The 20311-nt window shown below is 46.7% G+C and overlaps 1 protein-coding gene across 1 annotated transcript in view; it reads right to left on the bottom strand.

Annotated features, from left to right (window-relative positions):
- Nucleotides 1-1311: 1311 nt before the first annotated feature.
- The window catches only part of LOC149367131 (uncharacterized), a 35171-nt gene continuing 16171 nt past the window's right edge, over nt 1312-20311 (bottom strand). The window contains exons 3-7 of the mRNA XM_089572716.1: nt 17095-17234; nt 14740-14863; nt 9222-9363; nt 5583-5713; nt 1312-1689 (exon numbers count right to left, since the gene is read on the bottom strand). Of these exons, the coding sequence (XP_089428842.1) occupies nt 1312-1689; nt 5583-5713; nt 9222-9363; nt 14740-14863; nt 17095-17234 (915 nt within the window). The remainder of the gene's footprint in view (nt 1690-5582; nt 5714-9221; nt 9364-14739; nt 14864-17094; nt 17235-20311) is intronic.

Raw genomic sequence — 20311 nt, 5'->3', positions numbered from 1 at the left:
TCAGGGGATGCGGCCTTCAAGTTACGTCGTAAGTAACCGAGCGTGCGTGAGGCTTCTGCGCAAATGTTTTGAATGTGGGTTACCCATGATAGTGATGGTGTTAGGTGGAGGCCGAGATATTTGCATGATAATGTGGGGTCGACAAGAAGTCAGCCAATGCGGTACTGATGCGGATTCACAGTGCGTTTTCTCGTGAGACATAGATTTGCACTTGCTAATGTTTAAGGAGGGACTTATTACACCATGAGGCGAGTGTGTTAAGATCGGTTTGAAGTAAAGATGAATCATTGGTCGCCTCAATAACTCTGTATATGACGCAATCATCTGCAAAAAGCCGTAAATTAGAGCTTATGTTACAAGGGAGATCATTAATGTAAATGAGGAATAGAAGCGGTGACAGTCCAGCGCCTTGAGGGACCCCTGATGTTACGCTGGTGAAGGGTGAGTGGATATATCGTTTGCGGAAGTGAACTGCTTGCGTCCTGAAAGAAAATTTTCGATCCAGCGGAGTAGGTTGCCGGGAATTCCTAGCAATGAAAGCTTTTGAAGTAAGAGGTTATGGGGGACGCGATAAAATGCTTTTGTGTAATCGAGGAATACGGCATATACTTGAAGGTATTGTCCATGGATTCGAGTGAGTCATGTATGAACTCGGCAATTCCTAGCAATTAAAGCTTTTGAAGTAAGAGGTTATGGGGGACGCGATCAAATGCTTTCGTGTAATCGAGGAATACGGCATATACTTGAAGGTATTGTCCATGGATTCGAGTGAGTCATGTATGAACTCGGCAATTCCTAGCAATTAAAGCTTTTGAAGTAAGACGTTATGGGGGACGCGATCAAATGCTTTCGTGTAATCGAGGAATACGCATGGCATATACTTGAAGGTTATTGTCCATGGATTCGAGTGAGTCATGCATGAACTCGGCAAGCTGTGTTTCGCATGAAAGGTGTTTCCGAAAACCATGCTGGTGAGGATAAAAGAAGTCGTTAGATTCTAGATATGCCATTAGGTTCGTGGATATAATGTGCTACGGTGATATAATGTGGATATAAAAACGAAGGCGGGCTTGTTCGGTCAGTCGAATCGCCAGCGATGGAATTATCCGCCTCGTTGCCAGGATGGCCGTGTGAGAGGGCACCCTGATCATTTTGATGGGGCGAAAGGGGACGGTGTCGGAAGGCAAGACCTCAGTGGCTCTGGCACGTTAAACGGGCGTAAACCAAACCAATCAATTTCTAGTTATCCTTGTTCGTATTACACGACTCTGTAGGCAATACGCCAGAAGAAAAGATGGTAGCCATTTTTTTTTAATTTTGGCTTCTGGCCACGACCCGGCCAGGGGGAGCTTGATTGCCCGGAAAGCTCCTGGTTATGTTCCGAGCGCCGGCCAAACGGAATGACCGCCGTCGCGTCGCCTTGCTTTTAGAGACCGTGCTATTAGCTTTGCTGGTCGTATTCGTTGCCTTCGTCGTTGCCTTCGTCGTCGCCTTCGTCGTCGTCGTCGTCGTCGGCGCGTGGTCTTTGTAGTCCCTTTCCATCAGCCCTCTCACGACGGCGAAGCGTTCGTACGAGGGCTGATTCGGTTTGGCGCTGCCTTTGCACGAAGCCGCGTCGTTCTGGACGTCGTAGACGGCCCACACTAGTGCCACGTTTCTTTTGCGGGCTTGCTTTATCGCCTCTTTCACCTGCGTAGGAGAGAACAACAAAATGGCACGCACTCAGTGCTTTTGCACAGTCTCGTCAAAGGTCGGAGGCGACATTTAATGGCCAAAAATTTGAAGATTTTGTTTGGTTTGGTTGAAGGGGGTTTAACGACCCGAAGCTACTCAAGCGACTCAAAAGTTTTAGACAGTCTATAGAGTGTCTATAGACTTGTCTATAAATTCTATAGACTGTCTATAGACAAAAGTCTATAGGCAATAAGATATAGACAATCTATAGATTTATGGCCATGCACTTTTACTAGACTTTTGTCCATAGACAGTCTATAGACTATGAATAGACAAAAAGCAATATCTATCGGAAGTCAATAGAGTCACTAAGAAGTCTGTAGACTGTCTATAGACTGTCTATAGACCATTTTTATAAGGGTGTGGGACGCCGTAGTGAAGGGCTCCGGAAATTTCGACCACCTGGGGATCTTTAACGTGCACTGACATCGCACAGCACACGGGCGCCTCTTGCGTTTCGCCTCCATCGAAACGCGGCCGCCGCGGTTGGGTTTGAACCCGGGTACTCCGGCTCGGTAGACGAGCGCCTTACCACTGAGCCGCATCCTGGGCCGCACGAAGCCCAACGCTGGGTGCACCTGACACCGCAGGGCAGTGGTTCATCACTTAACCGCTGCACCACTGCGCCAGGAGGGGCATGCAAACGGCCAATGATCATGAGAATGATCTTCTTCGTATGTGGGAATTAACCCAATACGCTATCGCATCATACCCTTAAGGCGGAGCTTTGCATTAAGCGGCCCGTACAATTTTTTTATCATGTGGAAATTTGCGGTACGACCGCGATTCAAACAGACATGCCACGGTGGCTCAGAGGTTAGGGCGCTCGCCTACTGAGCCGGAGTGCCCTGGTTCGAACCCGACCGCGGCGGCCGTAATTCGATGGAAGCGAAGCGCAGAAGGCGCCCGTGTGCTGTGCGGTGTCAGTGCACGTTAAAGATCCCCAGGTGGTTGAAATCATTCGGAGCCCTCCACTACGGCACCTCTTTCTTCCTTTCTTCTTCGACTCCTTCCGTTATACCTTCCCTTACGGCGCGGTTCTGATGTCTACCGAGATATTTGAGACAGTTACTGGTCATTTATATTCCTCAAAACCAATTTTCAATGTTCTCAATTCAAATGGCGGTCCTCTTGAAGGTGAGGTAGATGCTGCATCAGAACTTTTCTTTGTCCCAGGAAAAGTTGGGTATTTTCAGTTTACTGAACCGGCGATTAAACTCGAGGTGGCGCACGTGAAGTCTGTTTCGTGTTTCGCTTTCGTTAAGCACACCATTATTGCGTACTCACGTCCATAATACTAGTAAACACGCTACAGACACTAATTAGTATTTCCGGAGCCCTTCACTACGGCGTCCCTCATAGCCTGAGTTGCTTCGGGACGATAAACCCCAATAAACCATAAACCAAACTAATTCGTTACCCAGTGACCTGAAAAAAGTTCTCAATCGCACTGAAATTATTTCAGCAGCTACGTAGCAGGACAAAGTTCTTAGCAGACGAAGCCTTTGAAATGCGCGACACTGAGGAGAAATTGAAGTTGGCTTGTATCGACAGAATACCAGCTCCTGATTACAAAAACGCCACTCATGCTGACAACAAAGCTCTTGTAACGTAGAAAAGAGCAAGAACCAAAATACAGGTATCGCCGCCACAGGCCAAACTCGCAAGTACAAGCGTGATTAGATCATAGAACAAAACAGTGTTGCGAGAACGAATGGTTCTAGCAACACCAGGAACCGAGAAACCATGCATCACTGAGGCGCAGCCAATGCATGCGCAAATCTCCTTGACGTCGCCAGATGGCGCCACATGCCCGGCTGCTACGCGCGCTCCTGAAGCATCGGGACAAATCAGCGCCTGTTTTCCGGCGGTAGGCGGGCTCCCGGTATTCCGCTAGCGGTAACAAGGTACACGGTCTGCTAAAGGTGTCTATTTGCGAGAACTTCGTTGACGACTTCGAGAACGAGATCCATCGTAACGCTGGCAAAACGCCAGTTTAAACGTAATCGAAGCGACTGTAGCGACGGCCGCAATAGCCGAGAGATGCCTTCAACGTGCGGCCGGCGGTAGCTTTCTTTTCGGCTGCTGCTAGGCCGCACTGCTGGCAGCCAGAAATCACGGAGTCTGCGTTACGTCATGTGCACGTCATGTTTCACGTCTCTTAGTCCTCTGTCGTCATAGACGAATCCCAAGTTTGAATCAGAGCGGCGGGAAAAACTTTTTCAACTTCGAATCCAAATTTCTTAGAAATAAATGCATCTTTCGCTGCCGGCCAAGTGGCAACAAAGCCATGACATGCCGAACTATCGGATTTTACTATAAAAAAAAATATTAATAGTGCTCTCCTCAGTGTCCCTTTAAGCCTTGTCCATAGCGCTTCCCAGTTCAACCCCCCGGGCACCTCAGGTGAACTTGCATAGAGCAGCAACGGACTGATTATGTCACCCTTCCTAACATACTTTGCTGTATGCATTCCGTCACTACCCGTGCTTCTAGAAAGCTACAATCACTGTGCAGTTTCTGCGGCTATTCATCAACATATCCGCATAGTCTTCCGACCTTGACCTCGTTACACAATGTCTGCATGACTACTAATGATCTAAACGGATGAAACGCTTTTATGTAATCAGGGACGCCTATGTGTAAGGACCAGCCGTATTCAGCAGATTTCTCGAAAACATATGAGTAAAGCCTAAAGTCGAGTATCTCTGCAGAAACGGAGCGTGTCCTGTTCGTTGCCTGTAGCATAACGTATACCTGTAATTTCTTGAGCAACGCCTTAGTGCCTTGACAAGCTGCTGCTAACGACAACCAGGTCAGTCTAAAGCGTGTGTTCTTTTACTGAACTATTCTCACTCAGACCACTGGTGGCAGTAAACCGCATTGCGTCCTGTTAGTTTTTGCATTTGGTTTGGTTTGGTTTATTGGGTTTAACGTCCCAAAGCGACTAAGGCTATGAGAGACGCCGTAGTGGAGGGCTCCGGAAATTTCGACCACCTGGGGTTCTTTAACGTGCATTTGTTGCATTTGGCATCGCTCTTGGCGGTCGACATGAGTTTAAAGATACAAGTAAAACAAAATTAACTAGCGTTCATTAGCGACACGAATTTCGATGTGCGCAGCACGTGCAAGGCGGAAGAAGAAACAATGTATTCGGGGGCTCCGATGGGAGTGTGTATAGCATTAACAATGACTGTTAAATGGGTCAATTACCATTTGCTGACACTACCAACAATCTGGCCTATCGGTCGCGTTAATGACGTCGTCGGGAAGTAGGACACAATGACTCATGCATAATGAAATCCTGCATGTGACAGTGCAATTGTAGGCTTACCCCGACCATCAAACTGGGTAATGAGAAGGTATGACAGTTAAAAACTAACGCAGTAATATGTGGTGAATTATATTCGCTCTGTTGGTGTGATGTTGTTCCTTTCCTGTATGTCTCATGCCGTGTTTGTGCTAGCGCCCACAAGCCGTGAGTGAGCAGCGAACCATCCAATACGCGGCTCGTTAGGCTTAAAAATGGCGGAATCGCAAAATAGTCTAAAAAAGGTGCAATACTTATGGCTTGTTCGTCGTGATGCGAGGGAAATTGCAAACTAAAACCTTATGCACCCTACGCTGCCAACAGATGCAACGCACGACGCAGAAACTGACTAAATATCTCTAAAGCGAACAACTCCACAGTAAAGGAAACGAGATGTTCCTGGTTCCGGAATGAGATGTTCCAGTATAATCATCTAGATTTCCCTTGTCACGTGCGAAATAGCGCTAGGCTAGGGAACAAAACTGCTGAACTTATTTGCCCGGTGATATAAAAGAGCTACCGGGCTCAGATCCATTACCTTCGAGCGGGTCGAGTCCTCAGTTTCGAAGACCATGAACACCTTGTCCTTTGGCGCGGTGGCACTACTCTCCAGTTTGTTCGAGAGTTTTATGTCCTTCTGGTTAGCGTGGCACACCTCCGAGAAGTCCACTGCAAAAAGAAAGAAGATGAAAACGATTCCCTGACTTTCTACCATCAGTCAGGATTGAGGTGTAACTGCGCACCCTTACAAAAGCGCCTATTTCCAAACCCTATACAGATAACGTGGCCAAAGACAGCCCGTCGTGATGTCGAGTCACTCGCCTTCTTTCATGGCTTTCATGGTGGCATGTTATTCACATTCCTTGTATGCTTTCTTTCACTTACCGCATGACTGATGCGCATTACGGAGGGGAGTCGCATAAAACATAGAAAGCATAGCAGCGACAAATATAGATACAAACAAGCCTCATTAAAAGTAGGTCACACCAACAGACAATACATCAAAAAGCGAAAATTAGAAACCGCACAAATTTCATTAACAAGCCAAATATTACATAGAACAGTGCAAAGCGTGAGGGAAAAATGGGCAGACAGCTAAGAAAAGATTCCCAGCCTCGACACAGTTTCTTTTGTTGCGAAAGCAATACTACTTGCACTTTCACGCCTTTGCCTTGCCGGGGCGGTGACCACCATCGTGCCGCGGCGGTGACCACCATTGACCTTTATTTGACCTTGATTGCATTAGATTGGATTACATTGGATTAGATTGGATTAGATTACATTGGATTGGACTGGATTGGACTGAACTGGATTGGATTAGATTAGATTAGATTACATTACATTACATTACATTACATTAAATTAGATTAGATTAGATTGGACTGGAATGGATTGGATGGGATTGGATTGGATTGTATAACCGATGCATCACCACAAGTCTAACCACAAGCACCACCACCAGCTACACTACCACTGTACCATGGCGTAGGTACGGATATTGCTTTCGCAATTACCGGGCTTAACCAAGCTAAGCCACAGCGAATTTTTAAGCAGTGAAGCCGAAACGCGGACACATTTGCTACATTCCTTGGTCACGACAGTATGAGGGATTAAAGGCTTTCGCCTTAGTACTTCCCGAAAACAACTGACGTTCACATGAGAGACAGTGCGCAGTGCGTTCATCATTGACCACGAAAGCAAGCTAAAAAGAATAAAATTCCAGAACTATGGGTTGAACCGGCCTAAAAAGTTAAGGCAAAACGCACAGTCAGTATACTGGGTGCTTCACCTGTGATTATAGGCAATTTTTAAATATTGGCTTTTTGAGTTATAAGAGCGCTTTTTTGGAAAAGCATTGTCACTAGTCTAGTACATCAGAATGCAGCTAAACCGTATAGTACCTAGCAAGCTTGTTAACTAATACTGAATAGTTAAGCGGCTATTACGTTTCGGCTCTTAATTATTGAGGCGTGCAGAACACCGTAATTAATATCCATGTCAGTTTATAGAATTTGGAAACGCCAATACCCTTGACGCTGTGGCCCAACAAATTTTGCTTATTTCGACGAGTTACGTGCACTGGAGAGGGCGCATGTACAAGGTGTTCCGTATTTATCTGTCCGGGTTGTCCTGTGCAAACTTCTCGCCTATTTGGGTTCAAGCACCCACCACAGAGTAGCTTGCGGTAGTCTGCGCTTTTTTATTAGCAATTTAAGATTGGAACTTGTCTGGATTGTCCGGAATCTGCGAAAAACTGCAGTAGTCTGCGCGCAGAATTTTCGTCAAGGCGAGCGAGATAGCCGATTTGATAGACTGCGCCATCTGGCGAACTGCGAGGCAACCAATATCCATGCTTGGAGCTTGGGTAAGTCTCGCCATGCCCGAGATAATGCAGCCTGTCAAATCTGCTGCTCTGCTCGCCTAGACAAAAATTCTACGCGCAGACGACTGCAGTTTTTCGCAGATTCCGACAAACCAGGCAAGTTCCTATCTTTCAATGATTTATTGAAATGCGCATGCTGTCATAAGCTGGCCTGTCGTCAGATCTTGAGCCCAAACAGGCGAGTAGTTTGCGCGGGTGAATTTTTTACAGCCAGGACAGATAAATACCGACTGCCCTGTATTTTGCCGTGATGTAGCCAAAATTTGTCGAGCCACAGCGCCGAGGGTTACCGCGTTTTAGAAGTTCTAAAAACTGACACACATATTAACTACGGTGGGCAACACGCCCCCAATAATTAACGAGCCTAACAATAGTAGCTAAAAGGTTAAATATTCAGTATTAGTAACTAACCTGCTAGTTAGCACTTCTTAGCTGTATTCGGATCTACTGAGCCGCTGACAATGCAGTGGCGAAAAAAGAGCTCTTCTAACTTAAAAAGCCTATTTTTTTTAAATTTCTACAGTATTAGATGACACACACACTGTATATATCGTATGGGTTAGGTTAGGTTAGGTTAGGTTAGGTTAGGTTAGGTTAGGTTAGGTCTACTGCTAGCGTCCAGGTACAATAATTCTTTGCCACTCCCACACTTGAGCAGTGTTAAGCGTCTGTGTCGATTTTTTTTTTCTCTACGGTTCGTAAATTGCGCAGTTTTTATATAGTGGCACCGGATTAACTTACACCACCTGGGATTTTTTGATGTACCCCTTTTGCCAAAAGTAACCGAGCAACAGGTTTTTGCTTCTCAACCGTCTAATGGAGCCTTTACGGCACCGCTAAAGACAGAAAGGTGTCGCAACCTGAGGACAAGGCTTCACCTTACTTTGCACAGATTAGGAGATTAAGGGCTGCCATAGGTGCTTCGCTACGACGCTTAGAAACAAACCATAGTTGCCGGGTTACTTTTAGCAAAGACTGTACACTGAAATCGTTCAGCACACGGGCGCCTTGCGTCTCGCCTCCATCGAAACGCGGCCGCCGTAGCAGGAATCTAACCCGAAAGTCCAGAAATGCAAAAATTGCATATCTCGGCGGACACCTGAACCGCGCCGTAAGGGAAGGGAGGAAGGTGGGAGTGAAAGAAGAAAGAGAGGAAGAGGTGCCGTAGTGGAGGTCTCCGAGATAATTTCGACCACCTGGGGATCTTTAAATTATTTCGGAGACCTCCACTACGGAATCGTAGTGGAGGTCTACATCATGCCATCGAAACAGGGCAGTAGTGGAGGTCTACATCATGCCATCGAAACAGGGCAGACAGTGGAGCGCACTGCCTCCTGCAATGAACAGTGAACCATCAATGTCTACTGCTAGCGTAATGGTACAATAATTCTTTGCCACTCCCACACTTGAGCAGTGTTAAGTGTCTGTGTCGATTTTTTTTTCTCTACGGTTCGTAAATTGCTCAGTTTTTATATAGTGGAGCTCGAAACGAAAAGGGAATTTCAGTCACGCTTGGAACCCATGTTACAATACCCTAAGCGCTTGAAAAACATCGGTGACAACTAGAAATTTGACTCTCAGGTGATTATACGTTTGTGCCACTATAAAATATGTTGCGGTAGCCGGTCATCGCTAGTCCCGTGCATTTCTTTCCAGTAAACCGGCCTGATCTGCGCTGCTACAGCAGTTTTGAACGTGTACTAGCTCGTCTAGCTTTCAGCACTGGCGTTCTTCTACATTCGTGCTGTTTTTTCTGTCGTTTCTAGTTTAACCGTAACTGGACTGTGTACATACGTTGGTAGTAGAGGTCGCACTTGTCCCCAAAAGCGGTGGTGGTCTTCAGTCCACCTTTGGGCTCGAACAGAAACACGCTCATCGTGAGAGACAGGGCCACACGGAAAGGCATGCTCCTGTTGAACAGGGGGATCACACGCTTCTGCATCGCGCATGGGCAAACAGGCATCAGGAAGCAGAACGCCATCGCTGTGGAGCAGCACGTTTCGTTTGTTTTCATCACTGCATGCCTGAAGACAGGACACCCTAGTAGATGTTACAATACGGAAACTTGGTGTATTGGAACATCTGGCCATATCTTTAGCTCGCGTGCGCAACGGCCACTCTTTCTGTGCTCCTGCGCTTTGGGATGAAGGAACTTTGCGGAAAGCTCAATATTAAGCACGGGCTTAGTGAGCCTGTGCTTAAATTTGATATTGTCGCAAGTTTGCTCCGTCATAAGCTACAGGAGCACGGAAAACGCGGCCGTCACGCACGCCAGCTAAGGATTTGGCCGGATGTACATCTGGCTCTCCAAGGAGTGCTTACAAAGGCACTGAATAGATGTTCAAGGGATATCAAGGAACGGAAACGGGAATGGGCAGGGCATGTAATATGGAGAGCAGGGGCCGTAGGTATTTCGTAAGCTGTTAATTTTCGGTTACCATTTCGCGTGCACTCACTCCTCTGTCAGTGGTCACTCGATATGCAGCTAATGGGGGGGTCCGGTCGCCGATCGCCCAATGGCCGAGTCGCCTGCCACAAACACTTGAAAGCCGCGGGTATATCTATGTGACCACTGACAGAGTGCCGAAGGAACGCTAAATGGACAACGTAAAAATTGTGAGGGCACTTTGGCAACTAACCTGTTGAGAGGCGAAAGCCGATGACACTATACCGTGACGACTTCCGGTAACGTCACACTGTTCCCGTGGCTATATCGATACCCAAATTATACATCTTTCGGGGATATTAAGTGCTAATTACGCCTAATTACAAATTTCTCCATATAATTTGACACAAATCCGACGTTTTTCCGACCATTCTGTGACAATTTTCACTACGCCGTGGCGACTTCCGGTAGATGTGACGTCACACCATTCCGGTGGCTATATCGACGTCCGCGCTATTTCGACTCAATTTCGATATTTTACCTGTAATTAATTAACTAATTATTCTACCGTCATAAACCTTGCCTTCTAGGTTCATTTTTTCCTCCTCTACCAGAAGCAACTATTGGTTGCTACCAGGAGCTACACGCGTGTGACACCCTCTGCTAACGGACGACAGTATGAGCAATTAAAGGCTTTCGCCTTAAAATGGACAGCTTATGGAATACGGCCCTAGATAATCGACTATGTCGGTACCGGTAAATGAGTAAATTCAAGGGGAGGAAAGCGCAGTAAAGTGAAGGCACCGAGTCAGATGCGTGGGTGAGATTACGAAGTTTGCGGTGAAAAGTGACCGAAGCTGGAACAGGACATGGCTTATTAAGGCGAAAGCCTTTAATGTCTCATCGTTGTAAGCAGCAGTTGTCGACACAAATGTCACGCTTTTCAATTGGTCGAAACGGTCGTGACGTCCCAGTGCGCGAATTTCAAACGGGACCAATTGTACTTTGGCTAGTAACCATGCAACCAATTGAAGGGATCATGTAGTGACGTAGGCCGCCGCGGTGGCTCAGCGGTTATGGTGCTCGGCTGCTGACCCAAAAGACGCGGGTTTGATCCCGGCCGCGGCGGCTAGAATTTCTTTGGAGGAGAAATTCTGGAGGCCCGTGTACTGTGCGATGTCAGAGCACGTTAAAGAACCCCAGGTGGTAGAAATTTCCGGAGCCCTCCACTACGGCGTCTCTAATAGCCTTAGTCGCTTTGGGACGTTAAACCCCATAAACCAACCAACCATGTAGTGACGCTCCAAGTAAGTGGAACTAAGCTTAGTTAATTGCTTAATTACCCAATTATCCTAATTAACTTTTCTAGTCAGGCCATATAAATAAATAAAACCGAGTAGGAAATTGGTCGAGCTCGGGAATCGAACCCCGGTCTTCGGAGTGCGAGATGAGCATGCTATCCACTCCGCCATGCCAGCTCGATGGTTTCGAATGAACAAAGGCGTGTCTAGTGAATACGGTGTCTTCGCTCACTCTCATCCTCCTCCCTTTCCTTCCGGCGAGGTTTAGGTGTCACCGAGATATGAGAGGCAGATAATTTCCTTTCCTCAAAAACCAATTTACCGACGAGCGAGGCGTACAGCCGAACAGGCAATGGCGTTCTATGACTCCCTTGCAGCGTTGCAAGACGTTGTCGCGTTCAACTTAGAGGCGAAGCTTAACATCTTAACCACACATCAGTGACAGCACTTTAGGTCAAAAAAGTGCCCCCCTGAGTTTTGACGGGTGTCCATCGAGATATGTGAGACCGTTACTGCGTAATTTGCTTTCCTCAAATACAATTTTCATTTTCTTCATTACGGCCCATCTTTGTCTTTTTTCTTTCACTCCCACTTCCTCCCTTCCTCTACGGTGCGGTTCAGGTGTCCACCGAGATGACAGAGTATTACTGCGCCATTTCCTTTCCTCAAAAAGCGTTGCGTTCAGAGGGAAACGCATCGCGCCGAACGGGTGGTAGCGTTCCGTGGACTCCCTGGCAGCGCCACAACACGCTGTCGCGTTCCACTCCTAAAGGCGAAGCTTAAGCGTCATTAATTAGCAGTTAATTAGTATTCACGCATTAATCTGTAATTAACCATTAATTGATGACTTGTCACCCCTTAGTAATTAGTACTTAATTACATGTGACGCCACCAGTGCCACAGAAGCAGCCAAAAGTGATGCGGAAAACGCTTTCGCCTCTACGCACTTTAGACAGTTAAAGTGCCCCCTGAACTTTAATGAGATATTTGAGGCGCCTTCGTCCTGAAGTGTTTGAATTTGGGCTGATGATAAGACATTTCTAGCGCCGTCCTGCACTGATTTGTCCTGTATTTGTTTATTCTTTCCTTCCCTGTGTTTCCGTCCCTTCCACTGGCTTTACTGTTGCCTGGAGCCTTGTACCGACTCGCCAAGCTCCCCAATCGTGAATAGCTTTATTCCAAAGCCTTAACGAGGAAAAAGGTTCACGTGAACAAGCTTTGTCAAAATAGAAGCAGAATTACTGTGGCAAACGTTACACAGCACGCATAGAAACGAAAACAAATGGCAAAAAATACGTTATACAGTGGAAAACAGCCGCTTGCTTGAGAATTTCGGAGAATTAGCAGTGAAGAAAGTGTTCCCGTAGCACATAATTATTAAGACGTGTCAAGGAAACCCGTAAACGACACGACACTTGGGGCCTCTACAATGGTAAATTTGTAAATTGGTTTTCGAGGAAAGGAAATGGCGCAGTATCTGTCTCACCTATATCGGCGGACACCTGAACCACGCCGTAAGGGAAGGGAGGAAGGTGGGAGTGAAAGAAGAAAGAGAGAAGGAGGTGCTGTAGTGAAGGTCTCCGGAATAATTTCGACCACGTGGGGATCTTTAACGTGCACTCACATCGCACAGCACACGGGCGCCTCTTGCGTTTCGCCTGCATCGAAACGCGGCCGCCGCGGTCGGGTTCGAACCCGGGTACTCCGGCTCGGTAGACGAGTGCCTTACCACTGAGCCACCGCGGCGGGTCTACAAAGTCAGCCTTGAGAGCATTCTTCGTGCAGTTCGCGGAAAAAAATTTTTTTTTTTTTTTTCAGCGGGACACATGGAAACGTTCTTTAACAAGTTTAAGAACGTGTTGGGAGACCACCAACAAGTTGTTTGTGCTTGGTAGTGCCAGTGGCTGTCCTATTCTCAACAATCATGCACATGTACAATCGAAAACAAACGTAACTGTCCACCCACGTCCAAGTTCCGAACCATGATGCAATGCGCCGCTCTGGGCACCAGGAGCGCCAGGTGTCGCAGTGCGGCGGGTTTCGTAACTTGGACGGGGGGCAAGCTAGTTTTGTCCCTGAGGTGCAAAGACATGAAATTCGCTTCGATACGTGACGTGGCAGATTGTCTTCCAACTGCAGGAATTATGACTGAATTGTACTGACAATATTTTATAGTTTTTCTAATGGTTTCCTTAGCGTACGGGTCCCGCTCAACGGGTGCGTATTCCAATGAAGGCTGAATAAAGGTTTATGAGGCTAACAGCTTAATTTCCAGCGTAGCTCAGGGACGGTAGAAATGTAGTCGTTTCACCGTAGATTAGAGCTAACGTTAATCCCAATTGGTTGGTTGGTTTGGAAGATAGGGGTTTAACGTCCCGAAGCAACTCAGGCTATGAGGGACGCCGTGGTGAAGGGCTCCGGAAATTTCGACCACCCGGGGCTCTTTAACGTGCACTGACATCGCACAGCACAAGGGCCTCTAGAATTTCGCTTTCATCAAAATTCGGCCGCCGCGGCCGAGATCCAACTCGCGTCTTTCGGGTCAGCAGCCGAGCGCCGTAAACACTGAGCCACCGAGGCGGGGCGGTTAATACCAATTACTTCCATGTACACAAAATTACCACTAGTAGAATACGAAAAGGCTAATGGCTGCTATTTTAAATCCGAGGAACTGGTTGCCGGTGGCTTCTCAAATTAACTGAGCGGATTCCAAGGAAGGTGAGCGCGCACACAGGCGGTTGATAGTCTGGTGGGAAGAGTGGAAGAAAGCGACTGGGATACGCTGAAGGCGACTGGCGCAGAACAGGGTCAGTACGCATTTTTCACAAGGCAGTTCTGCTGTATGCGCAGCTCTTCTCCTCCAGCTGCACTGGTTGAAAATGAAACCGCCAACTGCTACTGCGCATGCGCATTTCATGTTAGTTACAGGCGCATGCGACAGATGGCGGCAGCTGTCAAGCACACACTGACGCTTTCGCTGCGCAGTTGGCTCTTCCTGGCACCAGATGGCACCCGCGTCTCACACGTGCGAAAAAGAAAGAAAAAGAAACAGAGAAAGAAAGGAAGAAAGAAAGAACTAAAGTAAGAACAAAAGAAAGGAAGGAAGAAAAGGAAGAGAAAAGAAAGAAAGAACGGAAAGAAAGAGAAAGAAAGAAAGAAAGAGAGAGAGAAAGAAAAAAGAAAGAAGGAAAGAAGGAAAGAAAGAAAGAAAGAAGGAAAGAAAGAAAGAAAGAAAGAAAGAAAGAAAGAAAGAAAGAAAGAAAGAAAGAAAGAAAGAAAGAAAGAAAGAAAGAAAGAAAGAAAGAAAGAAAGAAAAGCTGAGCATGGTGGCAATTGCCATCCGCCCGTTTCAAAGGGAGTGCTCCCATCCATTCATCCATCCATGCGTTTGCTTTCAACCCATAGCAGACGAATTTTCTCCGCTCCTCAGAGAGTGCCACATCTTGTGAAAAAGGCGGATTAAAGATCAATGGCTCAAATGTTTTTGCGCTACAGAGTAAGGGACATGTCAGGCAGTTATCATAAGCTCTCTTTCATTCCCGCACCTCTATTTATTGCAGTATGAGCGGTTTTTAGGAAGAGATGGTCACGTGCCTCTAGCGATCAGTTCGCAGCCGTCACTCACCATGGTCGGAGGGGCCACGACGTCCTGCACGTCGCCCGAATACCTCACCAACGGCTGGATGGCGCATTTGGCAACGGACTCGGGACCGAGAAAGTGGGTGATGAGGATGAGCAGGTCTATTTTGCTGCATTTGCAAGGAGTGGAATGGGAAGAAATATGTGGGTTGAGTTCAGAGGGACGAAAGCAAAATTGTAAAAGAGAGCGCCATGGGACAACATTGAAACCTACTTCCTAACGACTCCGAGATAAATGAACTAAGCATAAGTATTCAGACTTATATAGACGTTTAGTGAAGTATGGCCTCCCGAATGCTAGGCGGATGCTCCACCACAAGACCATCGCCTAGGTGAAGTGCCGATTAATACATTTATAAATATATTTATTTGCTTAAAAGTGCTAAACTGTCTCTTCTTTTGGGGCTACTGTCCGAAAGCTCATTAAAGAATGAACGATTTCTACTTCCCTTGCCTGCAGTTGCCGTGCTATTTACGAAAAACCTGGGGAAACTATGCAATTCCTTGCTTAAGTGTTGATATCTGGCCGAGTAAATGATAGTGTGCAGCTGTCAAATTTACTTTAGAAATGATCAGTCATTTCATAATCAAGAAACAGAAATGTTTTTGACAGCAGCGGTAATCTGTTACTGCTGAGGCTAGAGTATTATATAATTTCCATTATCACTGGTTACGGGCAGTGGTTACGGCGCTCGGCTGCTGACCCGAAAGACGCGGATTCGATCCCGGCCGGGGCGGCCGAATTTCGATGGAGGCGAAACTCTAGAGGCCCGTGTGCAGTGCAATGTCAGTGCACGTTAAAGAATCCCAGGCGGTGGAAATTTCCGGAGCTCTTCACTACGGCGTCCCTCATAGCCTGAGTCGCTTTGGGACGTTAAACACCAATAAAGCAATAAACCAAACCATTACGTAAGGTTCAAATTATTCTGAAACTACTCAGCGATGTTCACAAAAATCACATATTCATGGACAAAAGGCAATGTGATGCGGGTTCACTGTGAAAAAAAAAATCCACGTTTAATGTAGCCTATCTACTCAAAAGTCAGAAAGCAGGAGAGGACATCCATCCTCTAATTCAGTGGATGAGTAGCAGTTGCCTGGGTGGAGAAGCGACAAAAACGTAAGTTCAATGCGTTAGCATTATGAGGGCTGAAAACTGTCCCGGCGTTGCCGTAGGCGTCAACCTCTGTATAAACATCCGCCTGCCATCCGTGGCTTGTGGTGTTTAGGGGTTTTAACGCGACATAGTTAAGGGCCCCGTGTCGCAGAAAAGCCGGTATCGTCGTCGGCGGCGTTGGCCGTGAACGAAAAACCCCAGAGGCATTAATTTGTAAACAAAACCGAGTAGGAAATTGGTGGAGTTGGGGAATCGTACCAGGGCCTCCGGAGTGCGAGGCGAGCACGCTAACCACTCCCCCACGCCAGCTTTTCTTTTCTTTATTGCCGGAGTTTAACAAATAATATTCAACGAAACGAACAATCAACAAAACACATTAACGCTATGTAGTACATACACACGGTACTGTCGTGGTCAGCCAGCATGAATCTGGCTTCGTCGGATTAAAATTCACGCAAATTGCACAGCGGCTCTAGTCTCGAGAGCCACTGCGGAGGCTCTGCAGCGGCTCTCTGGATGGCCAGAAACCAGTTCATACTTTCCAGTTCGGGCAGGTCTTGCGTCTTTGTCACATTGGTAGCCTGCCATTCTGGAGCGCCATATACAGTAGAGGCCTATCAGCATTATTAAGTCAAACGGTATCCCGCCCTCATTCTCTGCACATAAGCACCGGATGCTATACGGGTCTAGTGGTAATTATTTCTTTAGGGTTCGCTGCAAAACATCCCAAAAATAAACCCCTTCCCAACGGTGTAAAAAAACGTGGTCTATTGTTTCCGGCTTTCTGCAAATTAAACAGTCAGATCCCCAGGGTGAAAAAAAAATACCTCTCCTAAAAAGTTTTTAACCGGTAAGGTGCCAGTGTGAAGCTTAAAAAAGGTTTTTGTTCCTGGTGGAACCTGCACTTTTTGAACCCTCTTTAACACATCTCTGCCTGGGCCTCCACTGTACAAGGCCCGGTACAAGGGGACTGCGAAAACTATATCGCACAAACCTCGGTACAGTTTCTTCCGTTTCACAGTTGATAGAAAATTATTTGCAAACCGCGCGGAAAGGAAGGCAGATTTGATAGGCACCGCTTTTAGCCAATTTCTCCGCTCAATTTGGTGCCCCGTCTTCTGGAAACACTGGGCCGCGGCCGTCATACAGCTTCCAGTGACTCCGGGGTTGCCGAGGTCATGGTACAGGTCTCTAACAATTCAGTGGTAGGCAACGGTGACTTACGGGATGCTCTTCAGTTCGTTCATGGCGGCAGCGTCGTACTGGCTGCTCGTAGTCGTGCCGGCCAGTTTGACTCCTAGGAAAATTGTCTTGAGCACTGTTGTGTTCCCGCTGCGGGCCGTCTGCAGCATTCTGTCGATGTTCTGCGTGAGACCAGATATTGAGATTGATTGAACGTGCTTGATTTCCCAAGAGGAGACTGAGAATAAAGGCCCAGAAAGCCTGGCAAAAGTCCCAGTCCCCTTCTATGCACAGTTAAAGTAATGGTGATAGTGCATTCAAGCGCATACACATAAAAGGCACATCTCTAACAGCAGAACACAATTACAGCAAAAAAATAAAAACAGGATTGGAATATTTGTTAACACAGAAAACACATTCACAATAACAAAAACGAAATATATATACACTTCTTAGGAGGACGTACTATCGTGGATAAATGTGGTATACTCTAAGCGGCGGAAGCCGGAGCAACGGAAAACTGCGGCATTTTGGCGAGCTAAAGCCCGAAACATTTAAACGAGCCAAGCGACATGCCTGCTGATAATAAACGTCACGCATTGGCTGTCTCGATTCCAGATGCCGCCTGTAGATGGCGTTGCAGAGCAGTTTTCCGTGGCTCCGGCTCCAGCCGCGTGGAGTACACCACTTTTGTCTCTGATAGCACATATACACATACAGAAATGTAACGGCAACAAAGTAACAGTTATTAGCAAAAGCAATATATTACTGACAAGTAATAAGGCACTGAGGTTTCTTTTCAAAAAATTTTTTGACGCACTCAAATACAACAGCTCGCCAAACTTGTTCATTGTTTCTCACTTATAAATGTATGTAGCCCATAATTTGTTTTTGTTTTCGCAACGTGTCTGATAACTCATAGAGGTTAATGAGATCTCCGATTACTGCTTGTTTTAGGGAACACTTTTTGCTTATCTACTGTAACCAGAAGTTTCCTAGAGTGTATCTTCATACATATCTATAACACGCTCTCCAGGGTTTCTATGGACAAGCTGAGAACTGTGCCATCGTGCTCATAGGGCTCCAGTGGGTGAATGAAGTTCCTTTCCGCCATTTTCCGAAAGTGAAGCAGCGACTGAGCATCAGTTCTGGTCCAATGTTTACGGAAATCCCCGCAATTTGGAGTAAATTTGTAATAAGGGAGAAATTACACATTGGCATCGACCTAAGCGCGGCCATTCAGCTACAAAGGAAGTCCATACAGCTCTCTCAGAAACTTCGTAGTTCAAGAAAAACTCAGAAGAATCGATTGGTGGGAGAGTTGGTACATGACTAGATAAAACAAACCGAAAGAGGGACAGGACGAACGAAGAAACAACACGGACAAGGCGCTTACTGCAACTGTAATTTTTTTAATGCACGATCTTGCCTTTTATAGCACGGTGCAAGGGAAAAAACGCAACAAACACAAAACCAAAACACGACAATTGTTACGATAGCTCATATCAATGCACATTCTCGCCCAAGTACACAAGTTCCTTTCTTGTCAATGTCACAGAGGGGTTGCTACCAAATGCTTCACTTTTGTGAAGTGAAGCATGTTTCACTTCACAAAAGTGAAGCATGTGCAAGTGAAGTGTGCTTCACTTTTGTGAAGTATGTGTTAGCAACCCCTCTGTGGCATTGACAAGAAAGGAACTTGTGTACTTGGGCGAGAGTGTGCATTGATATCAGCTATCGTCACAATTGTCGTGCGTTTTGGTTTTGTGCTTGTTGCGTTTTTTCCCTTGCACCATGCTATGAAAGGCAAGATCGTGCATTCAAAAATTACAGTTGCAGTAAGCGCCTTGTCCGTGTTGTTTTTTCGTTCGTTCTGTCCCTTTTGCGCTTTGTTTCATCTAAAGAAAAATTCGCCCTGGTCCGTGGTTCGAACCCGGGATCACTGCTTCACCAGAGCATAAGCTATACCATCTGAGCCAACCGGGAGGTATACCTGGGTCTCCATGAGTGGTACCGCGAAAACCTTGACCATTTTTCAACTTAAAACAGTGCGCAGGGACAGGACACAGTCAAGAAACACACAGACACAGCACTGACTGACAACTGAGGAATTTACTGCTTTGCTTGCAATAAATACAGAAAGTATCGTCTAAAATACAAAGAAAGCCTTGAAATCGTCATTTTGTCACTTCTGTCGTCATTGCTTGTCCAGATAACCCATTTCTTTTTTCGTCAACGTTAGTGATGGTGTGCTTACGCAGGTGGAACGATTCTTCTGAATGATGAACGCTTCGTATATCTCTCGCATGAGCTTTCGGGGGTATCTTCTCAGAATCTTGCAGCGTCGAAAGTGTGGAATGCATTCGCAGTCCGACACGTGTCCCGCTAGCTTGCTGCCATATCCTTTTTCGATGTTGCCGACGTGTTCCATGAGACGTATGTTGACGCAGCGTCCTGACTGCCCAACATATGACGCCCCGCATGACAAGGGGATCTTATAAACTGCATCACTGTCGCATTCGGTGAATTTGTCTTTGTGCTTTGTTTTACAACGTGCTGTTTTTTCAGCGCCTTGGTTGACCATTTTGCACAACTTGGATAATTTGCTGGGCGCATTGAAAACTAAGTCCACTCCAGCTCGCGCCACCACTTTCTTTAGTGCGTGGCTGACACCGTGGACATATGACATGACGGCTACCTTCCGCTCTACTTTTTGAGGCTTCTTGGGGTAAAAAGAGCTGTGGCCACAGGCGCATTGAGGAGTGCCGTGAATAGATCCTGCATTCACCGTCAGCAGCAAAGCGTCCAGACACAGCTGACACGGTTACGTGAAGCTGGTTTCCCGGACGACCTCATCTGTAGCCTTGGCTTCAAGTTACTGAAAGAGTTCCGGCGACCGAACCCCAAGAAGCCTCAAAAAGTAGAGCGGAAGGTAGCCGTCATGTCATATGTCCACGGTGTCAGCCACGCACTAAAGAAAGTGGTGGCGCGAGCTGGAGTGGACTTAGTTTTCAATGCGCCCAGCAAATTATCCAAGTTGTGCAAAATGGTCAACCAAGGCGCTGAAAAAACAGCACGTTGTAAAACAAAGCACAAAGACAAATTCACCGAATGCGACAGTGATGCAGTTTATAAGATCCCCTTGTCATGTGGGGCGTCATATGTTGGGCAGTCAGGACGCTGCGTCAACATACGTCTCATGGAACACGTCGGCAACATCGAAAAAGGATATGGCAGCAAGCTAGCGGGACACGTGTCG

The sequence above is a fragment of the Amblyomma mixtum genome, chromosome 1 (assembly GCF_055824585.1).
Source record: "Amblyomma mixtum isolate Tamu chromosome 1, ASM5582458v1, whole genome shotgun sequence".
Taxonomy (NCBI): domain Eukaryota; kingdom Metazoa; phylum Arthropoda; class Arachnida; order Ixodida; family Ixodidae; genus Amblyomma; species Amblyomma mixtum.
The sequence above is the reverse complement of the archived record's forward strand: the minus strand, read 5'-3'. Positions and strand labels throughout refer to the sequence as shown.